Raw genomic sequence first — 25,519 nt, 5'->3', positions numbered from 1 at the left:
ACTACTGTTTTGAGCTGAACTTTTGTTGGTCGCCCTGTTCCTAGTTATTCCTGTTCTTAGTTATTCCTATTGCTCAATTTGAAAGTGCCACAATGGACGAGGAACTGCTGATTAATGAAGTGGAAATGAAGTGTTATCTCTGCGATAACTCCTCATTTCACTACAAAAGCCTAAATAAGGGGGCAGCTGGCTGGAGGGAGATCGCCAGGGAGCTGAAAGTCTCTGGTAAATGACCATTGCTAATAACACTACCTGCTGTTGGCTTTATTGTTTGTCATTTCTAGTAAATATCATGTGTTATCAGTTTAAAAAGTACAAACATAGAAAGACAGCAAGTAGGCTACTCACCCATCTTTCAAATTATAACGTCTCCAGTATGATCTCGGGCACACAGCTGATAGGCACAGTTTGTTTACGTGAGGTAACTGTGGTGCATATTTAATAGATTCAGTGTGGACAGTGAGCGACGCTCCCCTCCTGTTAGGACACGGTGTTAGGCCTACATATTCTTAGAGGGAATTATTTACACCAGACATTATGACCAGAGAGATTTGAATTTGTTGGACTTAAACTGACTGTACCGGTCCAAAAACCAGTAATTAGTCGACTGGATAATGAAAACCCTGCAAGCATCATTTACTGATATCCAGCCTTATTTAGAAGTTCTTGTAGGTGTATTTTTTTTTTTTAACTTTGGACAGAGCCAGGTGAGCCCAGCTCCCAGTCTTTTTGCTAAGCCAAGATAAACCACTGCTGGCTGTAGCTTGATATTTTCTGTACAGACATGAGAGTGGTATCAGTCCTCTTATCGAGTCTTTGGCAAGAAAGCCACACAACAAAGCAACACATGAGCCACTCCTCCCTCTACCTCTGCTCTCCACTGCCCCGCGCCCACCCCACTCGCCTCGTCTGTGCAGCCGAGCACTGCAGCATCTCCGCGGACTATTACATCCAGACGGTTACGGTGTTTCTTCCGCAGGCTCCGCTTCACTCAGCTTCACTCAGCTGCCCGATATACCTGCTGCTTCTTCTCACGTTAACCTGAATAACAAACCAGGGCTTGGTGCTCCGGTTGGATCCAAACGGAGAGCCGGGACTAGCTGGGAGGCTAGGGGAGGCTAACTGGTTGTGCTGGCAGCTGAGTGAAGTGGAGCCTGACGAGGGAGCACCGGTTGGCCCCGGTTTCACTACAGGCAGATTCACTCGCCACAGGGGCGAGGAAATAATAATTCACATGAACGTACATGAACGCGCAGCCGGACCGGCTTGTAAACAAGGGGCTGGAGATCAACACAGAGAGAGGGTGTGTGAGGTCATGCTATACTCCAGATGAAATTACACCTCTAGTTCTTCACATAGCGATTTTTTAATTCCTTCAATCTAGAAATGATGAATTTCGCTTATTGCCCCTTTAAGTATTTCTGTTACATGCAACTTTATACATCTCCTCTACTATATTCCTCAGGAAAATATTGTACTGTTTACTCCACAAAATTTATTAGATAACATTAGTTACCAGTTACTTTGCAGGTTCTGATTAGTAAAAAACAAAGATCCTCACTTTTACCAACTGCAACATTATTGTGATGCTTACATATTAATGTACTATGCAGGAATTGCCACTTACTGTTTGTTAACGGCATTAACAGCGAAGTGAAAGCCAGGATTCACTCCCGTATTGGAACAAGCTTTGTCCGCTTGGCATTTTGTCTTGTTATATTTTCATTTTTCTCAGCTCTGTGTCTGCAAACTTCATAACTTCCTCCTGGATACGTACTGCTTACAGTCCGGTTGCTACCTTTTTCTTAAGTCCTGACCTCACCTGTGCACTGTGTCCAGATAGGTCTCAAACACAGCAAAATAAGAAGAAAATACAGGCAGAGGGCAGAGTCTGTCAAAATTAATACACCGCCACACACTTCTAGTGGTTCTGTGCTAGGGATGATTGAGAGGGATTATTTTTGTACGAGGAAAATCCTGCATAGTATACCTCCAATGATATTAACCATCATAATAATCAATAATTACAATTATTTAATAGGCTGTTTATCTGAAATGGGCAATTCTGTATAATGAGTACTTTTACTTTAGGTACATTTTGATAAAGCAAATTTTTCAATGCATGACTTTTACTGGTAACAGAGTGTTAAATAAGTAAAAAAAAATATGAGTGCTTCTTCTACCATAGATCTTAAAATCTCCTGGTCATAGGTGTGAAGTTTTGTACTCTACAGTCAGTCATTAATGCCTACAGTAAACAGCATAATGTTTTCTCCTGGCATACGAGCTCTACCTGCTCTTTGTTCCACAATGAAATGTTTTCTTGTACATTATTTCTCAATGTTCTGCATTCACCAACTATTCCCTCCCAAGTCTCAGTTCTTGACACCATTCAGGCTCAGAGGGGATGAGCCTTACACACAAAATAGCTAATACAGCTACCACCGGCTCAGAAAATAGAGGAGTAATACCAGAATCCCTGTCTTGTCATTTCTCACAGGCTTAGTCTCGCTTTTATCTTTGATGTATCCTGGTGTAATGCAGCATTCACATCTCTTTATCCACTGTGTACCTGGGCTGACTCAGCAATTGAACAGTTCTCAGTAAAATGATGTTGTAGTTTTGCTAAGGAGAAAAAAACCTGAAGGACATTTTTTTTTTTCTAGACACAACACATCAGTGAAACAGCCTTGCAAATAGTGATCGGCGATCTCAAGGAGAGGCAAAGCTTAGAAAGTGTGGCCTCGGGGTCAGTCACTCTATCTCCCAGGACCGTCAGAAATCAGTATATCTCCACTGTTTGTACAATGGAATATATTTTTAATCAGCCCATCACTTTTTTTGTGTATCTGCAGACACATTTTCACATATTAAAGCTCTTTGCAACTTTTATCAGGATAAAAATAATTTATATTCTCTTGACAGGAAAGCAGTTTTTTTGTGATTGTCAGACAGACTGTTGGATTTCAGACTGAAATAATCTGTTTATAATGATGAGCATTCAACACCATGTCCAAAGTGAATGAAATAGATCAAATGGATGACTTGGAGTGATGTCTCGCTTGTCTCAACTTGCTCTATTTTCTTTTTTCACCTCACCGGAACAAAAAGATGTTAACAGCATGTAATCGTGGAAACTTGATTGATTGAATGAAAAAAAGTACAAGCAAGAAGGCAAATAACAGTCATATTTACTGCAAGGTTTACACTCAGTGTAATAAAATGCTCATTTGGAATAGTTGTAAATGTCATTTTTTATAATTTATTGTAACTCCAAACAAAAATAATTTCTACAAAAAATATTCAAATAATGTCATATAATATTGATACGTGGTCGATATCTTTTCTCTCTCTTTTAGACTTCTGTTAAATTCTGTTAAATTCTGCTTCCTGAATACTGTGTGAAGATTAAATCTCGCTAAGTGTGGCAACAATCACTCATTCCTATAACAACCATAATAGTGACTAAATTTTTTATAATTGGTAACCCCCTGGATATTATATAATATGTATAATCTCAGCGACTGTTAGTGGGCACATTAGATACAATGACTGAAGATATAATTCTTTAAAAAAATGCAGCAGAAATAGAATAAATGTAAAATCAAGTCTCATCTTTTTGAGAAGAAATGAAACCTGGTTAATATACTATGTAGGCCTCAGCAGCAGGATCAAACGCGCACCTCGCCTCCCGACCCGTCCGTCGTGTCGACATGTCTTGTACTCTTACCGAGTCTGACCACACGCACGTTGGCCGTCAGTCAAACGGAGGTGAGATCCTTAACTCAACCAAGAAAAAAACAAAAAAAGAAAAGGTCCTCATGGGTAAAACAGCCATTCCCTTTGAAGTGAAACAGTGGTGATTTAAGTGTTTTTTGTTTTTTTTTATGCTTTTTGGTTTGATGCACATTGCTCCAGCTCAGGAATAAAGGGAACAGTGGTTGGTATGATTTCCCCCCCCCCTTCGTCTGCATCTTTTTTTCTCTGAGGTCGCTCCCCTTTTTTCTCTTTGTCCTTCTCACACCTGAGCACACACTCCGTATCATAACAGTCCTGTGAAGTGTGTGTCTGTGTGTGTGTGTGTATATATGTGTGTTTGAAAGGAGACTGGGACGAGTTAGTGTCGTGTGAGTGTGTGCGCTTTTGCGAGTGCTGCAGTGCGTGTTCGTCGGGTCCACAACTGGACCCTACCCGCTTGGGGTCACTCCTCGCCTCGCGTGCACACACACATATACACACACTCCTTGGTCTGAGGGTTTTTTCTTTTTCTTGGCTCAGTGGGGAGTTAACGTGGCCAGCAGGTGGGCTAGCAGAGTGCAGAGCAGCAGGGTGGCCGTGGTAAGGTGCAGAGAAGAGGCGGCGTTGCAGTCCTTGCCCGCCTCGCAGCGGGAGTGTTGGCACAGTACCCCCTTAAATTCTGGAGGACAGATGCACTTCTGGCTCTGGTAGCATGTTCCTCCGTTCTGGCACAGGAGCATCTCCTCGTCGCAAACGTTAGCTGTGAGACGAATGGCAGACAGAAAGAGCAGCAGAGAAAAAGAGGGAGAGTGATGGAATTGCGGAGGTAAGGAGAATGAGAGAGAAAGAGAAGTTGGGAATAAAGAGAGTAAGGCAAAGTGACAGAGTGACAGGCGGTGAAAGGATAGTGGGGGAGTAAAGAGCACAAAGACGAAAGAAAGATGTATGGCAAAGAGAGACAGGTGAGGGAAGATAAGGCGGGGCAAAGTTGGAAAAAGCATGATGGGAAACAGATAAAGGGGGAGGAGAAGAATTCAGGGCAGAAAGAACAAAGCAGAAAGGAAAGCAGGAGGAAGGAAAGAGGCAAGATAAATTCTCCAGTCTTTGCCTCAGGGACGACAACAGGTAACACCTGCCTTTTTTGTGTTTTTGCAGTCCTTTTCTCTTTTTTTTCTTGAGGCTGCACTTTCTCAGGGTCAAGTAAAAATCATTGTTTCAAACCTAGGACAACACACTGCATCCGTGATAATTGTTAAGTAATGGTCAGAGGAACAAATAGCATCATTAAAATGCTATAAAAGGCATTAGGAAAAGCACAGAGGTAGTTGTACTGAACAAGATACTTGACCTAAAAATGTACTGAGAGAAAACAGAGAGGATCAGGCGTCCATGACAGGAAATAATTACATGTGCTAACGTGTTTTATTACACCAAAGATAATTGGCTCTGCTGCACTGAAGTATTTGGAGTAAGATGTCAAAACATACTGCCCTACTATTTACTGCAATATGTCTTATATTGTTGTAAATAAACCCACAGTCAAATGGCATCTATGCCTGTGGAGGTTTAATGTGTGTGTGTGTGTGTGTGTGTGTGTGTGTGTGCGTGTGTGTGTGTGTGTGTACAGTAGGTGGGGAGGGTCTATGTGAGACCTCACTAGATGGTAGATGGTAGAGGAAGGCGATTTCCTGTAATGGGGTTAAGGAGTGACAGGGTCATCAATTAAAGAGCCAGCTGATGCTGCTAATGAGCTACATGATCTATTCCCCCGGGAGTAAAGAAAACATTGGGAGATGCACAAGCTACAGTAAGTGGCACAGCGCACTGGCAAAGGAACATTTGTCCATGATATTTAGACACAAACCCCCCAAAAATCAGCCTCCGTATACTCACGGTAACAGCCTTGTTTCCAGTAGTATCCCGGCAGACAGTCGTCACACTTGGCTCCCGTGGCACCGTCTTTACACTGGCAGAACCCTGTGCCGTTACACCGGTCATGAACAGAACCCATCTGATTGCAGTTACACTCTGAAAGAAGAGAGTGGTGGAGAAACCAGAAATGAGAGTCATTTAGAAATTAGAACTAGAAATGGGATTGGACCGAGAGTTGAATTAAGTTCAGCCAAAAAATGTGCACATTTGTATTCTGACCACGGACTCGTCTTTGGTATTGATGCCTTTCAGGGCTGCGGTGCTGTGCATGTAAGGGGGAGTTTCTCCAAACTACAGAGATGTCCCAAGATGCTGCAGAGATTCAGACCTGAAATTTAGGCCCTTTTCAAACAGAATTATTTTTACACAATTTATTTTCACACCATATCACGCCTTGCTAAAAATTCAGATGCAAAGGCCCTGTCTAGTAATTTTCACATAAAACTAACAGATAAAGTGATACAATGCTCTCTGGACTAATAACTACTGTGTTTTAAAGCACATTACCTTTTGCATGTTATAACTGTTATATGATCCTACAGAGCCAAACTTTCCCAAGGTCTCCAAGGGCTCATTTATGCTCAACATTAGAATCGGAGGTGGACGGAGCCTTCTGTCTGTACTCTGTGTTCATTTTGTCTGTATTTGTGCACATTTTCTGAATGCTAACGGATGTGGATGAAAGGGAGCAGTACCATCAGAGACCGTGGAAGCAGTTTAACGTTGTTCAAGCTAGATACTAGGGTTGGGTCGGTATGAGAAAAAAAAAACGGTCCGGTTTTTGTAAAAAAAACGCATCAAGTCGGTAATACCGGATTTTTGCCACTTGGGGGCGCAATTGATGCATTTAAAATAAAAAATGACCTTAGGACAACAGAGTGACAGTAACAAGTTGTTTCTTTTATTCCTTACAAATAAATTTTGCAGCTTACTCAATCAGTGCAAACAAGGGTTGCCTCCTTCATCTGGCTCAAAGCGAAAGTGTTGCCATAGTGGCGCATTCCTTGATTTCGTCGAGACTAAATTGTCCGCCATTATCGACTCCCCGTCACTATTAAACAAACTCCAGGCTACAGTAGAGGCGCATGCGCACTCGCACCTCCTAGCTCAGTCCCCGCCCCACCCCCCTCTCTCTCCTACGTGTAAAAATGTCCGTGAAAAATCCCCGCGATGTGAAAAATACATGCCGAACAGTCTTTTGTGTGACACTGGTGCGCGGAGCGAAGTCCGCGCAGTCATGCTTTGCGCGCACAGGGCTTGCGGACGTCCACTTTTACCGGGCGGACCTCCGCGGCGTCCACTCCACGTACGTTCTGCCCGAGTATGCGGTCTGGTCGGTCTCAAAAAATACAACCCGGTCCAAGACGGAGTACCAGACCGAATTGGTATTACCGAGAACCGACCCAACCCTACTAGATACCACTGTAAGAAACAATAAAGAAATTGAAAAGATGGCAGAACACACTATTCGGAAATATATGTGAAAATGGTGAAAAGAATTCTCCATCCACAGGTTGGGATGTATATAATGGCCTCACAGACATGCACCATCTACAATGTTGCCTTCGTTTAAAGATACATTATTATGAAGTCCTACATCGTCACCTTGTTTGTTGTTGTGTGTAACTTTTGACTCTGCCCTTTAGTACCATTCATTTTCTTTACCTCTGCCATCATAAAGGACGCATGGAAGTATGAGAGCAGTGATGTTTGCAATATTTGAAATGGACATATCTATTTTGTATGTAAAGGTAGTATAAATGAGCCTTTAGAGGTTAACACTTGGCATTGGTTTCCTAAAAACAACATCTATCATACAGCCTGCAATGCTGGGAAAAGACTACAGCGACTCCTCTCCCTTCTAAAAAGAAGAATGAAATGACAGATGTCAGAAAGTACTCTATATATCACATGCTGTTTGGAAACTAATTCCATCTAAACAGAACTGCGAGTTCTTTTTATCACATGATATCTGCTTTCAAAAGCAGGTAGAAGAAGTGAAGGGAACATTGTGGTGTTTTGAACAGTCGAGGAGATGCAGAAGTCTATTTGTTGTGCTGCATAATTAAACAAACTAAAGTTCCGTCTGTTGAACTTCTTAGGATTCAAACGGCCCATAAAGCACCACAAACTCCCATTTACTATACTTCCTACCAATCACAATAACTTATTTTTGTTGTCTTGATATGCTAACTACTTACTGAGATGCATATCAAATCAGTCCGAGACAGTTTACCTCTTTAACACAGGATGACATTGAATTTGATGTTTTTTCTCCCCACATAAATTACTCTTATTGCTGCAAGTAATTATCATTACAAATGCATATATTTATAGAATGTGACTGATATACAGATCAGTGGTAGCAGATCAGAGATAAAAAAAAAAACTGCAGAGCTGCATATTTGCACTGTCGGTTATGTATATTTTTTATTCTTCCATCTGATTTGATGTAAGCCAATAGTTTGTCTTTCACTTAAACCCAAGATCAAATTAACTCATTTATAATAAAATGTACTGTAAAATATTCATAAACATGAAACAAATTGTACAACCACAGCAGTGTGGTTGGTATCTGTGTCTGTGTGGGTCATGTGCATTAATATGATGATTGTATGTGAGCCACTGAGAGTGAACACGTTCTGTGGAAAATGTGTGTGCAAATGCATTAGTGTTTGGGAGGGCATAGTGTCTTGCTCTAGAGACGCGTGGTGAACTGATTTCTGTTGCCACGCTTGGTGTGCCAGTGTGCTGGCAGATGAGCTAATGGGGCCTTATTTGTGCTGACTCCAAGGCCTGGCCCTGTGTGTGCCCCAACCGCCACAAGTTTACCCTCCAACCCCCTGCAGTCCACCTACAGATGGATCCAAATCAACCCCAGATTTCTCTCCACAGCGATGCAAACACAGTGACCTCTTATTAGGAGTTAGGACATACCCTTAAAAAGACTGAATTTAAAAGGAGTAAATACTCTGTATGCATACATATAGTGTGTATCACCGTTACTTGAGATGTATTTGTCTACAGCACAGTCAGAATATATGTTTTTCATTGTTTTGGCTCTTCAGCACATTGGACTTGAAATTAGATTCAAGTGTTGACTTTCAGCTTTAGGGATGCCTGAGGGTGTATCAGTATTAGTCGATCATTGTTTGACTTACATAGAGTAGTGCCTCTTAAAGACAACACGGCAGGGTAGTCAGCCTAATAACTCAAAATGTTTTTATGTACAAATATTGGAAAGTTCTTGTTAGACTGAAGCAGGTGAATCTGGTAGAGAATCTGCCAGGAGAATACCTGCTGATGTCTGTGGGCTGTAATCAATAGCTGATAGCAAAGGATTTGCAAGTAAATATAAAATTGCATGTCTTCATTTAAATCTGCATTTATGGATTTTCTTTGTTGTTTTTGTGTGTGTGTGTGTGTGTGTGTGTGTGTGTGTGTGGTGGTGGTGGTGGATGGGGCATTCGGCAGTGCAACAAGCTGTAAACACAAAATTGAAATATTGTCACCTTATAGTAGTATAGTATGTAAGTTGCCATGGTGAACATTTTAGCAAACAGTTGCCCATTCACACATTCAACAGTTATGGAACAACATTGCAAGTGATGTTTCTTGCCACCTGGCAGTATGAAGTCTAATATTCACCCTCATTTTAGCTCTAGTTTGGTCTCCACCAGCTGGACAGGTAGTGTACAGTCAACATTTTCTCACTCCCAACTCGTCCAATATTGACGCTTGTTCAGGGGCCCTACATGTCAGACTATGAGGTTCTAGGTACACCTCCAGTGTCAGTTTTGGATGAAGGGACAGCATGTCAATTAACACTCGTCACATACATAGTGTCTTTTCAAAATGAACTTATATTTTCACAGGAAATAAACAGTTTTTGCTTGTTTAATTCATACAGTCTCTTTTTAAAATAAACTTAGAACATAGCATAGCATGTGGTTAGGTATAGAGAAAAAAAACATGATGGTTTTGTTTAAAATATGTGTTTTTGTTACTAATGTAATGTAATGTCCCTTGACATACGTCACCACGGTAGTGTGCTACACATACTAGTACACAACAGTGTTCTTAAAATAACTTGACTGACTTTCACACGGAAACAAACAGCAGTCTCCTGGGGTGAAAGTCCAGAGTTTGTTTGACCCATCCACCTCAACTCCCGCCCACCCTATGCAGACTTTCTCATTCTTTATACTATGGCAGTTGCTTGGAGCTTCAAGAAATGCCCCACCCTGTGTGTGTCACGCCGCTGTTAAAGGTTGCCTTGGTGCATTGTTTATCTGATGCAGAAAGCCACTGACCAAGTGTCGTTATTGGACGAGTTAGGAGAAAGACAGGTTGGTACAGTGGGTTGTTTTTAGAGCTTTTTCGCTGAAAACAGCTTCCCACTGTTTCTGAAAACTATGCTGATGAGGGTGGTGAGAGTGAACCAAAACGATGGAAAAAAGTTGCGGACTTTAAAATCAAAACCATGTACAATTTCATGTCAGAAAAGCAGCTGTATAATTGAAAAGAATATCTTATAATATTTGATTTTTTTCACTACTAGACTTTGATGTGTCATCTTCACTTTAAAAAATATCTGAGTAATTGCTTTAATTTTAAAAGCAGTAACAATCATATCATCTCCTTGTCAGTCACACACAGCACACTCACACCGTCCCCCTCCACACACTCCCTCTGTCCCCCTGCAGACTGACCGATGCAGACGCTCTCATCATCCAGTTCGGCAGAGGCGTTGCGGAAGTATCCCAGTCTGCAGTGTTGGCAGTTCTGGCCCCTGGTGTTGTGCTTGCAGCTGACGCATGTGACAATGTTCAGGTAGTCGATGTAGCTGCAGCGGTTGGAGTGGCCGTAGCACTCACAGTCTGAAAGAAAAGCGACATCTTTAAGTTTCTTTTACTAGAGGATTGTTAAACATGTTCATGATGTTAAAGTCAATACTCAGGATAGAGTAGTATCTTTTTAAGCATTCTCCTGGGATTCCTCTGTGACAGTGGGAAATGATAAATTACTTGCACTAACAGATACGCCTGACGGTTTTAGTTTTAGACGTCAGTGAACAAATGAATGACTCTGAGTGTGTTTTATGACTTGCCTTTCTGACTCTATATTGGTTCAATAAAGACAGACCACTCCCTCTCCATTACTACACTCACAGGTTTGCTGAGTCTGCTTCACTGGGCTGCACTGATTACTGATGGGAATTCCACTATCCTGAGTGAGTGTGTTGGTGTGTGTGCGTGCATGCTTGTTTGTGTATTTGTGTTCAGGCATGTGAATACAGGCATGTTAATTGTGTCTGGGAATTTAATTGCATTACTGGATGAGTAGATTATAAGCTACAGAATCATAACCAAGGGAGTTTGAGGTGAGTGATACAGTAGCTGTTTTCAGACTGCACCTGACACCATGAAATCGGTCTGACACCACTTAACCTGATAGAAAACCTTCCCTGCCTCTCCTCTCTTTTCACTGTTTGTTCTTCATTTCCACAGTCTTAAATTCTCTTTCAAAAAGCGCTGCACAATCAGGGCTCTTAATTAAATTTTCTCTTTGTAATTCATGAATTATCTGAGAGGATTTGATTGCAGGTTTTACTCTACAGGCTCGTACGCTTGATAAATTAAGACTTCTTCCATATTTCACACCCTAAAACCAAAGCTTAAAAAAAGATGCTGTGGAGAATGGTGTAAGACCTTTTGTATAATTTTTCCACAGAGGGAGAAATGAAAGCCTGATATCATTTATGGTAGGATCTGCATTGTGCAGAGGGGTGCAGCAAGTGTTGCTCTACATTCTCGCTACGATTATCTTGGCTGAGGCTGGTACCTAATTAAGGTTTTATTAAGCTTTAGAAGTTGGCTGCAATAGTGTGCTGCAAGGCATCACTGTCCTCTAAAGAGGCGTTTACCAGGCATGTTTATGCAAATACACATTTAAATGCACATTAAAAAGTCGGAGTTTAGCTGTTTAATCAGCCGTCACATTATTATTTTATTATTGTTTGGTTGATGATGCCAGCTGAAATATTAATGAGCTGGTTTAAAAGGAAGCCAGCGAGAGCAGTGCCATAAAGTGCCTCTCTCAGCACTGAGGAAACCATGCTAGCGGTGGGGGAAGAACTGCCTAATTAAATATAAATGGCCAATTACTCCACAGACTACAGAGGCAATGGGACATTGTTCCACAAATTAACGTTACGAGTCAAGATGCTGCTTTATTGGTGTTTATCAATTTTGAATTGTAAACGGTGAAAGATAGTTACATTGAGAAAAGGAAGCATCAAAGAGTCTCTGAGGTTGAGGGAATAACGGTATATTTTGCTAACAAGCATCCTTTCTAAAATCAATAAATGGGAATGTCAGTGTCTGCAGCTGTTTGATGGTTTAATATGAGTCCAAACACTTACCTTGATCATGCACATAAAGCAAACACAACCAAGAGGGAGTTGCATAGGGAAAGAATGAGCAAAATGAAAAACATAAAACATACAATAAAAGGAATTTTTCCACAGGTTTTCTGTTTGGAAAAACAGCATGCACACTTATGTCAGGTGACAGAAAGAGTTTCTAATCCACTGATCTGAGCCAAAGAATCCAGAGGATTCAACCAAGCTCGAGTCTCCTGTCTGTATCTTCAGACCAGCTGTAGCTCATGTTGGTCTCTTACCTCTGAAATCATCGTATATGATCCCAAACAACTGTCTGGCCTGCGGCTCTCCTGAGATCAAGAGTTTCAGAAGCCCTTGAGGGATGAAGGAATCTTTGTTTAAGATTTGCCTCCACATTATTCACCATGCTACCGTCATCTACAGCCCTATACCTTCACACAGAATAAGCAGGTATAGATGAGCATCAGTACTACAGAGAGGTAGCGTGGATTAGGTGGATGGGATTCCCGCTGGATTCTACCTTTAAAGAAGGGGTTGCTTTGTTCTATAAAGCTGACATAATCTTTACCCAGTGCAGTGTTTCTTAACTGGTTGGACAGAACCCAAAACTCATCCTCAAGATTTTAAAAGAATCTATATGCAGGGAACAATTGTAGTGCTGCCCATGACAAGTTTTCAAGTCAAATCTGATTCATGCCACAGTGAGGAAACTTTCCCATTGGTTAATAAACTTGTGACAACACTGGTGTCACCGATTACACAGATTACAAATTCTAAAGTATTTTAAGAACCTAAATCAAAAACTGCTGTGGGAAACATTGGGCATGGTTTATCTCAAAGATACTCCAAGTGGATCAGACTTTTTAAAAGTTCTCATTTGTTCAACAAAGCATATAGAGAGATTAAATTATGCAGCCCAAGGTGAATAAGGGGAATAAAATATGTCAGTTTAAAGATTCAATCGGGAAAATAATGATCAACTGTGGGCTCAAATGACCGCCTGTAATGAAGCTATAAATGCAATACTGTGTCACCTATTAACCTCATCATAATACATTTTAGGTCCTAATGTGCAACCAGTTATGAATCACTGTGCTACTATTATAACACATGTTCAGATTCTACCTTTCCTTTTCTCTCTTTCTCTCTCTTCTCTGTCTTCATCCTCTCTCCCAGAAGTGTGTTTTGGGGTCACATGACTCCGTCTTTCCCACTCAGGTTTGTGGTGCACTACAAAGGAGCAACAACTTGCAAATCAATCTGCATTGATGCAGCACAGATTATCTCAGGCTGTATTACCAAACTAGAAAGAACAAGTATGGACAAGACAACAACATTCAATGATTCGTGAGAAACCTTTGCTAATATAGATCCTTTTCACATATAATGTTATTGACTTCAGAAATAAGGTAATATGCTTATGATTATTTAGAACATTAAATTGCAGTGTTTTTTTTTTTTTTAAAGTGTCATCCAATCTTATTACTGCCTATAATCAGTTGATCAGACAAGACATCAAGAATTAAACATATTATTCAGATCGCAGAAACATTTAATTTTTTAAGAACATTTTCAATGTCAAATTCATCTTCCTATTGTAGTCTACCGATTTGTTTCCTACTTCATCCTTCTGTCTGCTTTTTATTTCTTGCCCTGCAGTGTCGGTCTTATTCTCATATGAAAAATATGGCACTTCATTTGTTACCAAATTAAGATTTTTGCTTTATAGCGTATGTTGACTGACAGGCTATCATGTTGTTGGAGATAAATTTAGATACATTTGTTGTTTCCAATTTCCATTTTTTTCCCGAATGTGAGCTGCCAAGTTAATCTGGTGGTGAAAGTTTCTACTATTACTACTACTATATTTACTGCACCACAAATATAATAATCTGTACCGTATATAGCTACTATAAATCTACAAGGACGTTGCAACCACTACAGTTATCTACAGTTTGCCTCAATCACTGCAGTACATACCGTGGCCATGAGTCTCATGTACATGTCCTCCAAAATTATGGGAGACTGAAACGGCACAATTGTTATTGATATAACAAGCAAAAATTAGGTAAATCAAATTTTTATGAGAAGATTATCACCACTGCACATAAAAGAGATACCTTCTCTTTCCTCTCCATGCCCAGATGAAGTTGATGTTTTGTGGCCATGAGCTTCATGTCCGTGTCCCTCAAAATTATGGGAGACTGTCACACCACAGTCATCATTGACATAACAAGCAAAACCATTACAAGAAAAAAATGATGTGCTCTTTTTCTATGCAATTTAAATAATTAAACATTTTCTATTTCTGTGTTTTGCTTGGTTCTCCTGTCCTTTTCTTTTCTTGCTCTTATCTTGAAAAATATGTTGCTAATGTTGGTGCGAAATTTACTCCATGGGGTAAGTTTATGTTGTTGAACAGATACATGAATCTGTTTATATTTCTGCTTTTTATAATGTATCTAGCCCATGAGGAAAGTTTATCTGCTACATTTTTACTGCACTACAGGTAAACTACAGCATCTAAAAAAAATGCTAATACTACATACAAAAGAGATACCTGCCCCGTGCCCAGATGAAGTTGCTGTTTTATGGCCATGGGCCTCATTCACGTGTCCTTCAGACTTGTGGGAGACTGAAACACCACAATAGTCATTTAAATAACATCAAAAAACATAGAAAAACATCTGATTTTTAAGGGCCAAGTTGCCAAGTTTAACTTGTGGTGAAAGTTTATTGACTGCATATTTCCATCACTAAGGGTACACTACAGAATATAAAACTACAAGAACATTGCTACCACTACATATAAAAGAGATACCTTTTCCATGCCCAGATAAAGTTGCTTTGTGGCCATGAGTCTCTTGTACATGTCCATGAGTCGCATGTGCATGACCATGAGTCTCTTGAGCGTGGCCATGAGTCTCTTGTATGTGGCCATGATGAACGTGGCCATGAGTCTCTTGAACGTGGCCATGATGAGCTTGGCCATGAGTCTCTTGAATGTGGCCATGATGATCATGGCCATGAGTCTCTTGTACGTGACCATCAGTCTTTTGTACATGGCCATGATGATCGTGGCCATGGGTCTCTTGTATATGGCCATGAGTCTCTTGAATGTGGCCATGATGATCGTGGCCATGGGTCTCTTGTACGTGACCATCAGTCTTTTGTACGTGGCCATGATGATCGTGGCCATGGGTCTCTTGTGCATGGCCATGAGTCTCTTGAATGTGGCCATGATGGTCGTGGCCATGGGTCTCTTGTACACGGCTATGGGTCTCTTGAATGTGGCCTTGAGTCTCTCGAACATGGCTATGATGATCGTGGCCATGGGTCTCTTGAATGTGGCCATGAGTCTCTTGAATGTGGTCATGATGGTTGTGGCCATGGGTCTCTTGGATGTGCCCATGAGTCTCTTGAACATGGCTATGATGATCATGGCCATGAGTCTCTTGTACGTGGCCATGAGTCTCTTGAATGTGGCCATGATGATCATTGCCATGGGTCTCTTGTACGTGGCCATGATTGTCTTGTACATGGCCATGAGTCTTTTGAACATGGCCAAGATGTATGTGGCCATGAGTCTCTTGTACATGTCCATGAGTCTCTTGAATGTGGCCATGAGTCCCTTGTGCGTGGCCATGAGTCTCTTTTGCATGACCATGAGACTCATGTATGTGCCCTTCAGCCTTGTGGGAGACTGACACACAACATTCATCATTCACATAGCAAGCAAAAAGATTGATAAATTTATGCTGTCTAATTTTCTCATGATGAAAGTTTATATACTGCATATTAAAATCTCCACAGGTTAGTGTTCTCAAAAATATTGATTTATTAATCCATATTGATTATGAATATTTGAAATGGTTTCAGTACTCATTCTAAAGTATCAATACACCAGTACCAGCTGTGTTTTCCAGCTCTCACTTGTTGTCAATGCATACTATTGTCATTCTGCTGTTTTCTGCTACTGACCAAGAAAAGAACAGTTGCTCTTGTCATGTTATAGCCTTGTTATATTTATCTTTAACAAAAATTTAATTTTATGCCTACAATGTCAGTTTTATCTGTGTTATCAAAAATTGTATCAAATACCAGTGTTTTTCGAGGTTTTGTTTCAAAGTTAGGAATTCCAGTATTGAGACAACACTGCTACAGGTTAACTCCAGTTAGCCACTGCTACCACTACAGTATAAGTATATACCTGTATGCTGCTCCCTTTTCTGCACATGCTCAGATGAGGTGGCTGTTTTGTGGCCATGAGTCTCATGCCCGTGTCCCTCAGATGTGTGGGAGACTGAAACACCACAGTTGTCATTAGAATAACAAACAAAAATCTAGATATGTTCTTTGTTGTTTCTTTTTTTCAAGGACCCATAAAGTCGCCAAGTTAACTCATGATGCACATTTGTCTCCTGCATATTTCCATGAATACACATACACGAGTATATATGAGAACATTGCTACTAGGGGTGTAACGATCCATTAATCTGGATCGATGTATCGATCAAATGATCAACAATCCATATCATCTTTAAGATACACCTTTATTTTGAAATTCCAATGGCACATTTGGGTCACTGAAAACAGTGCTAGCACCAGGCAGATAATGGCAAATACCCAAGAAAAAGACGCTAAGGATAATTACTCTCCTTTTTGGAATAAGTCAACATTGTGGAAAGATTTTGGATTTTAGATAAAGATGAGTCCACAGACAAAACACATACCATAAACAAACAATGCTGGTACAAGATAAAATACTCAGGAAACACGTCAAACCTGGCTGGGCATCTCACTCTGCCAACTTGTTGCTCTTGCTACTGCTACTTGCTAAGCTACTCTGTTTTATCAATGTTAGGCTGAAAAATCAGGCATGCAGATTGAAATTCAACTGTGCTGTTCTGTCTGGAGATGCAGTGGCATAAACCAACAGTCAGTAAGAAAAAGTATCAATAATACATGCAATTTCTGAAGCTTTGAGTAGAGGAAAAGTCAGCTACCTGCTAGGATAATTTATGCAATATAAAAAGCAAAGTTTCATTACTACAGGCAACCTATAGGAGATTTACTACTGCTACATGCAAAAATACCTGTTGTTTCAGCTTTTCTTTCTTTATGCTCCTCCCTTTTCTCTCCGTGCACAGATGAAGTGGTTGTTTTGTGGCCATGAGTCTCTTGAACATGGCCATGAGTCTTAGGTGTGTGGCCATGGGTCTCTTGTACATGGCCATGGGTCTCACGTATGTGCCCATGAGTCTCTTGTACATGGCCATGGGTCTCATGTACATGGCCATGGGTCTCTTGTATGTGGCCATGAGTCTCTTGTATGTGGCCATGAGTCTCTTGTATGTGGCCATGGGTCTCTTGTACATGGCCATGAGTCTCTTGTATGTGGCCATGTGTCTCTTGTACATGGCCATGGGTCTCTTGAACGTGGCCATGATTCTTTTGAGTGTGGCCATGAGTCTCTTGTACATGGCCATGAGTCTCTTGAACGTGGCCATGATTCTTTTGAGTGTGGCCATGAGTCTCTTGTACGTGGCCATGAGTCTCTTGTACGTGGCCATGAGTCTCTTCTTGTACGTGGCCATGAGTCTCTTGTACGTGGCCATGAGTCTCTTGAACGTGGCCATGAGTCTCTTGAGTGTGGCCATGAGTCTCTTGTACGTGGCCATGAGTCTCTTGTACATGGCCATGAGTCTCTTGAATGTGGCCATGGGTCTCTTGTACATGGCCATGAGTCTCTTGAATGTGGCCATGGGTCTCTTGTACATGGCCATGAGGTGCTTGTACATGGCCATGAGTCTCTTTTACGTGGCCATGATGAACAAGGCCATGAGTCTCTTGTATGTGGCCATGAGTCTCTTGTATGTGGCCATGAGTCTCTTGTATGTGGCCATTAGTCTCTTGTATGTGGCCATGAGTCTCTTGTGTGTGGTCATGAGTAACTTGTACATGGCCATGAGTCTCTTGAATGTGGCCATGAGTCTCTTGAATGTGGCCATGAGTCTCTTGTGCATGGCCATGAGCCTTTTGTGAGTGGCCATGAGTCTCTTGAACGTGGCCATGAGCCTCCTGTGTGTCACCATGACCCTTCTGTGAGTGAGTATCAGGTGCATTGCCGTGACTCTCTTTTACGTGGCCGTGACTCTCTTGTACATGGCCGTGACTCTCTTGTACGTGGCCATGACTTTCTTGTACATGGCCGTGACTCTCTTGTACATGGCCGTGACTCTCTTGTACGTGGCCGTGACTCTCCTGTTTGTGGCCATGACTCTCTCTTAAGTGGCCGTGACCCTCTTGTACGTGGCCGTGACTCTCTTTTACGTGGCCGCGACTCTCTTGTATGTGGCCGTGACTCTCTTGTACGTGTCCCTCAGATGTGTGGGGAACTGAAACACCATAATTGGGATTGAAATAACAAGCAAAAAGATCTAAGGTTAATTTTATTCTTTGCAACCTAAACAACCAATAAACCATTCAGTTTTTAAAACCCATCTCTCCCATCTTTTTCTTTTCTTCCAGTCACTCTATACCAAATTTAGATCCAGCTGTATAACATGATTTCACTGATGTGTACATGTTACTGAAAAGACAAATTTAGATGCCTATCTGATGTTTTTAGTATCTAGTAAAAATGTTAACCACAGTAAAGGTTTAGCAAGTTAAGTTAGTAAGTATTTTATGCTCCTTTTCTCCATGTTTAGATGAGGTTGTTTTGTGACCAAGAGTCTCAGGTGCATGCCCCTCAGGCTTGTAGGACACAAAACATTTTTCATTACATAACAAGCATAAAGTTTAATAAATTTCTGCTGTTTTTAATTTTCAGGGCCCCATTTTTGCTGTGAGTCTCTAAGTATAACTCACGGTGGTGTGCTGCATATGTTAGCTACAACTACAGTACATATAAAAGAGATCATTGCTTTTCTTTCCACTTCCTGCCTTTCCTCTCTGTGCTCAGATGAGCTTGTTGTTTTGTGGCTGTGAGTCTCATGTCCATGTTCCTCAGACATGTGGGGAGCTGACACACCAGAGCCTACCTTAACATTAACAAGCGGAAATTTTGACATATTTCTGTTGTTTCCTGTTTTCAGGGGCCCATTTTACACAGTGAGTTCCCAAGTTAAGCTTGTGAGGAAAGTTTATCTACTGCATATTTACTGCACCACAATAAACTACAGTATGTAAATCTTGGAGAACATTGTCTCCACTACATATAAAAGAGATAGCTTTTCTTTCAGCTTCTATTTCTTTATGCACCTCACGCTTGCTTTCCTCTCCGTGCCCAGGTGAGGTTGTTGTTTTGTGGCCATGAGTCTCATGTAGGTGTCCCTCAGACTTGTGGGAGACTAAAACACCACAACAGTCATAAAAATAACAAACAAAAATCTACATATATTTTCTTTCCAAATTTTTAAGGGCCCATGTTTTGCTGTGAGTTGCCAAGTTTAATTTTAGTCTGCTGCACATCTGCACAATGGGTGAACTACAGTATATAAATCTCCATATGCTGCAGTAGATTTATATAATCTCCACCTCCTTTTCTCCCCATGCCCAGATGAGAGGGTGGTTTAGTGGCCATGAGTCTCATGCATGTGTCCCTCAGACTTGTGAGAGACTGAAACACCACAACCATAAGTAACAGAAAAAGACACATTTCTAGAGATGGACAGTTTTGCTATAAGTCGCCAAGTTTAACTTGTTGTCAAAGTATTTCCACGACAACAATTAACTACTGTAGCCACAACCACTACAGTACCTCCAAAAGAATGCCGTACCTTCTCCATGCCCAGATGAGTTGGTTGTTTTGTGGCCATGAGTCTCATGTACGTGTTCCTCAGGATTGTGGGAGACTGAAACACCACAAAATAACAAGCAAAAATCTAGATGTATTTCCTGTTTACAATTATTTAGGGAGCCATGTTTTCTGTGGGTTGCAAAGTTGAACTTGTAGTGAAAGTGTATCTGCTGCACTTCTACCACTACAACTACAAGAACATTGCTACAACTACATAAGAAAAGAGATACCTTTCCTTTCAGCTTTTCTCTCCTCCCCGTGCCCAGCTGAGGTTGTTGTTTTATGGCCATGAGCCTCATGTTCCTCAGGCTCGTGGGGGACTGACACACCACAGTTGTCATTGACATAACAAGCAAAAGCATGCAGTGGCATAAATTTTCTATGCACTTTTCCCAGCAACGCACACTGAACAATAAATAAATTCTTTATCCATTTCTACTTCATCCTGTCAGTCAGATAAAAATATAACACCACTATTGGTGCCAAAATTATGATTTAGCTCTAATGTTTATATGAGTGACAGACTATCATGTCAGTGAAGAGATGAATTTAGATATGTTCCTGCTGTTTTCAGTTTTTAGGGTCCCAGTTTTCACTGTGAGCTGTCAAGTTTAACTCATAAAAAAGTTTATCTACTGCATATTTACTGCGCCCAAAAGTAAACTACAGTATATAAATCTACAAGAACATTGCCACTACTACATATGAAATAATAATACCTGTCTTTTCAGTTATTCTTTCTTTCTCCTCCGCCTTCCCTTCCTCCCCGTGCTCAGATAAGGATGTTGTTTTGTGGCCATGAGTCTCATGTACGTGCCCCTCAGACTTGTGGGAGACTGACACACCACGATTGTTATTGACAAAACAAGAACAGACATTGTATAAAGTGTTTTACATGCTCTTTCTGAAGCAGTCCAAACAATAAGAACTCTATAATTAGGCTGATACTGCACTGGGTAAAGATTACTGATATCTTCTGCCTTTCTCTCCCTTCCCTTCTTCCTCCGAGACCTTGTTTTCCTTTTCTCTCTCTTTCTCTCTCTGTCAGATAGTGGATTGCCCCATCAGGGGCCTTAGCCCTGGGCTTGGGAAAAAGCTGTGAGAATCAGAGAGGCTTGAGAAACTCCTTCATCACTACACTTTCACTCTGGGTGTGAAAGAAATGACATGCACTTCCTTTTATCTGAATGTCATGAAATCTTCTGGCTGGTTCTTGTTCTAACTCTCCGTATGTGCTTGTTTCTTTGTTCAGAGCGAACTCTGTTCTTATTTCTGTTACTGTATTTACCCTAATTTGAATATTCAGAGGATGCAATATACTGTATTGTATTACAGTAACGTCTTCTCATGGGTGTACCACCATATGTTGAGATTTAATGTTCTCTGTGGTTCACTCACACAAAATATCTCAAATCAATACTAGAGACAACCTCGCACACACATCCCATTTTTACTGCATTTTTAATTGTCTCTTGCTCAAGTTTTCCCTTTTTCTCTGTGTGTTCCACTTTCCCAGAGGGCTTTATGCCATTCCCAGGATCCTTTGCTTCAAGTTTTTAGGGCTACAAATGAAAGAAGAGATGTGAAACTAGTTTAGTTTATGGATCAAGCCTCCCCTTCCTTTTACCTTTCCATTTACTGCAACACAGGCACAATTCAATAAATCAAAACACCACAGTCCTCACAGAGGTGATTAAGACTAAAAATACAAATAACCAATCACATGAAGCGACCACACCATGCACGTCATTGAGGGACTAATGATCACTAGACCACCAGGGAATACAATGCTTCATGCATCCATCTGTGTTTCCCCTTGAGGTGTTTTTGTACAGGCAATGTACGTCTTCAGTTCTTCTTCGGAGGGGGGCATCCTGCAAGCATCCTGCTCCCCTGCGGAGCGTCCCCCTTCAGGCTGTCTCCCGCCCACTCTCTCCCCTTCATCCCTCCCCCTCCCTGGGGCTCCAGTGAGACAGGATGCCAGCAGCTGTTCTCACAGCACCCTGGACCATTTCACACAACTGGCATCATGCCATCATTACATCTCATCAAAGTAACCCCTGCCTACCTCTACTCATGTCCGACTCTGGCCCCACTGGACCTACTCTCTAACGCATCTGTCACGGCTGCACACACACGTGCAAACAGTAAAAAAAAAAAATGCTCTTGTGGGAAGCATGATTCTAAATCACAGTTGTTTCAAAAGGCTGATGTAGCACAGCAGTGAGCATAAATGCATTTAATCTCAGTAACCCATGCTGCCTTGGGGGTAGCAGTGATTCGAACAGTTCTTGGCATTAATCTCAATCAGCTCAGCCTGAACTGTCTCACATCAGACACTGGCAGCCAGAGCATTTGGGGTTCCCGCTTCCTCTACGCTGAGTGACAGAAGGGACCTCAAAGACCACGTGGTTGTTTTATTTATATCTTGACACTTCATATATTAATGCCCCCACCCCATGACATAGTATTTTGTAATCTACCGCAGTAAGCTGAGGTTAAAGTTAAGGGGAATGTTTTGGGCTTAGTCCTGATTCTGTCTCGCCTGTTACCCTTTTCACATCTTTCCGTCACTCTGATCCAGTGGCTGATGCTCCACAATCCTCTGAATGATGCAAAGACAATGTCAACTGAACTCAGACTTTTTTGCAAACCTTCCACTGGCAGTGCTCATACTGCCTCTCACTCACTCACCCATGTTAACTAGATTTCACTGCCACTACCTAAATTGAATAACAATTGACATGCGATATGATGCTGGACAACACAGGATTATAAAAGCTTGTGTATACGAGCATGTTAGTGACTTTCACCTCCAGAAAATTGCCCATTTCAGAACGGTTCCACACCATAAAAATCACACCGACTGGAAATGAAAATGATCTCCTAATTTTAAATTAGATTATTCTATTTTCTGGCAGCCTCTACTCTACTCTACTCTACTCTATATCTACTGTCATCTAGAGCTATAGGTGTGCCTTACCTCTGTTCTCACTATGCCTTGGCTCTGAGTGTTTTCCCTCAGTTTCATGTAGGCTTGTATGATGATGAAGATGAGTGAGTACAGACTCTATTGTGATTGGATGGTGTTGATGACGATGATGATCAACGACCGTATGATGTGTGGACTCCTTTGGGACTGGGTGAGACAGATGTGAATGTTCAGGGATTGTCTCTGAAGGTGTGAACTCCTCTGGTGTCAGGGAAACTCGGTGCTCCTCTGATGGAGAGGATGCTGAAGGAGGGTGAACCTGTGCTGTAACAGGAAGTGTGTCAGATTCTCCCATGGGTACCATTGGAGGCTCAGACAAAGGCCTGGTGTGTAACACATTGTCTGTTAGTGGGGTTGAGCTGTCTGTAACTCGGGATTTTGCTGCTGGAACTCTCGTGTCTGTTGCATCAGTTGCATGAGGACGGAAAATGTAAATGCAGTGAGGAATGAGCAGGCTAAGACATTAGCATAAGAGATGCAGCCTCAGATTGTTTTTCCAAAGAAAGCCTAGCTTTCCTTTTTTCCTCTTCAAATGTGCACATATACACACACACAAACATCCACGTTCACACACAGAGAAGTGAGAACACACAATGATAGTGTGATTTCACACTGCTGAGATAGGCTAAACTCAAAAGCTGTTCCACAACCCTTTTAGTGCTGGAAAATTGTGTTGTTTCTGCAAAACACAGTGACTGTTAAAGGTGTGACTATTGTTAATATGGTTGTAAAATAAAATCACACAGTGTTTGTCAAAGTGTATTACTCTGTTTTACACTTACAATGTTGTGTATGGATGTGTGCATATGTGTTTGCACACACTCAGTTTTGTCATATCCAAATCTGAGAAATGAAAAATAATGGAAGTGTTCATCTTTCACCTTCACAACAGCAATGACTTAATTACTGATCTATAAATATAGCACTGTACATTGCTGCAATATATCAACTACATAATATGAATATGTAAAAGTACTGGTATAAGTATCCCTGTTTAAACTGCTCTGATGTCCTGGCTAATCATCACACTATTTTCCACTAATGTGAATCTAAAGTAGTTTGGTGGCCACATTTTTCTTCAGAAGTTAGTTAATGACAGAAAATAGCATAATTGTGCTGCTAGATATTCAGACTTCAGGCTGCAATACCGATTTTTCATGCACTGCACAAAACAGTCTGTTGCGCCAATAATACATGTATAATGTACAGAGAATTTTGACATTTCAATTCAAAAATGCATGGATTACCAGAACCATCTGGGAAGCCATAAACACACACACTGCAGCCAACAACTATGTAAGAAGAGCAGTAAAGGAGGCAAAAATGGACTATGGGAAGAAAGCGTAACTACAGTTCCAGGAGGGCAATCCCAGAAGCTTGTCAAGTGCGTGCTGATGCGTCTACAACAAGAGAGCTAAACAACGTTTTTGCTTGCTTTGAGGCCATAGGTGGCCAACTAGCAATAACAGATAAAAAAAGGTTAATGGATGGGTGGGTGCACCTTTCATACCTATCAACCCTGAGCATGATGTCAGGAGGGCTTTCAAGCGTGCGAACCTCAGGAAAGCAGCAAAACTAGAAGGTATCAGTGGCCGGGTCATTAAACAATGTGCTGTCCAACTAGCGCTGGTGTTCACAATGATATTTAACCAGGTCAGGCTCAGTCTGTCATACCCATGTGCTTCAAGAAGTCTACCATCATTCCTGTGCCTAAGAAAACAAAATCATCCTGCCTGTGGCACCAGTGGCACTCACTTCTGTAGCGATGGTTAAGGATTGCATCTGCTCCTCACTACCCAGCACATTGGACCCACTACAGTTTGCCTACCATCCCAACCAATCAACAGAAGAAACCATAGCACACATCCTACACACCACCCTATCTCCCCTGGAAAAGAAAGGGAGCAATGTGAGATTGCTGTTCACTGACTACAGTCCAGCGTTTCACACCATAGTTCCCTCCAGGCTGGCCACAAGCTCAAGGAGCTGGGATTAAACACCTCAATATGCATGTGATCCTCGACTTCCCTGACAAGCAGACCCAAGGTGGTGAGAGTGGGTGGACACACTTTTGCCATCCTTATCCTTAACACTAGAGCACCCCAGGGCTGCGTTTTGAGTCCCCTGCTCTACTCCCTGGACACACACAACTAAGTAGCCAATTCCGACTCTAACACAGTCATCAAGTGTGCTGATGACACAACTATGGTGGGCCTGATCATGGATGACCTGCTGTTGTCAGGATGACAGCCTACTCCTGAATATCAGCGAGACCAAGGAGATGATGGTGGACACTGGGAAGAAGCAGGGAAAGAACTATACCCCCCTTGATATCAATGGCTCCTTGGTGGATAGGGTGGACAGCTTCAAGTTCTTTGGTGCCCACGTCACTGAAAGCCTGACCTGGGCACTGCATACTGACTCAATGTTGAGAAAGGCAAGGCAGAGACTGTTTTATCTGAGATGCCTGAGTAAATTCTGGGTATTCTCTCAGATATTAAGGAAAGTTCTCTTCCTGCATGATTAAGAGCATCCTGATGGAGAACAACACTTCCTGGTTTGGCAATAGGACTGAACAGGACTGCAAGTGCCCTGCAAAGACTGGTTCGTTCATTCGACTGAACATATGAGGCGCTGCTCTACTTTG

General features: G+C 41.6%; 2 protein-coding genes across 2 annotated transcripts in view; both read right to left on the bottom strand.

Moving 5' to 3' along the window:
- Positions 1–2,929: 2,929 nt before the first annotated feature.
- Positions 2,930–25,519, bottom strand: part of ntng2b (netrin g2b) — a 74,560-nt gene continuing 51,970 nt past the window's right edge. Inside the window, 3 exon segments of the mRNA XM_050053400.1 lie at positions 2,930–4,498; positions 5,632–5,766; positions 10,383–10,550. Coding sequence (XP_049909357.1) covers positions 4,275–4,498; positions 5,632–5,766; positions 10,383–10,550 — 527 coding nt within the window. The 3' untranslated portion in view covers positions 2,930–4,274.
- On the bottom strand, positions 14,445–15,668 carry LOC126395727 (uncharacterized). Its single transcript, XM_050053403.1, has 2 exons — positions 14,898–15,668; positions 14,445–14,711 (listed from the first exon to the last, which is right to left on the bottom strand). The coding sequence occupies exons 1-2, from the start codon at positions 15,657–15,659 to the stop codon at positions 14,685–14,687; spliced, it is 789 nt and encodes a 262-aa protein (XP_049909360.1). The 5' UTR covers positions 15,660–15,668; the 3' UTR covers positions 14,445–14,684.

This window comes from Epinephelus moara, chromosome 9, assembly GCF_006386435.1.
Source record: "Epinephelus moara isolate mb chromosome 9, YSFRI_EMoa_1.0, whole genome shotgun sequence".
Classification (NCBI taxonomy): Eukaryota; Metazoa; Chordata; class Actinopteri; order Perciformes; family Serranidae; genus Epinephelus; species Epinephelus moara.
Note: the sequence above shows the minus strand (reverse complement) of the source record. Positions and strands in the feature narration are given on the sequence as shown.

Excerpts from the sequence above, each read along its gene's own strand:
- LOC126395727 (XM_050053403.1), bottom strand. The coding sequence starts at position 15,659 with ATGGCCACATACATCTTGGCCATGTTCAAAAGACTCATGGCCATGTAC. Across the intron at positions 14,712-14,897 it reads TTTATCTGGGCATGGAAAAG|TCTCCCACAAGTCTGAAGGA; the intron begins GTATCTCTTTTA and ends GTGGTGTTTCAG.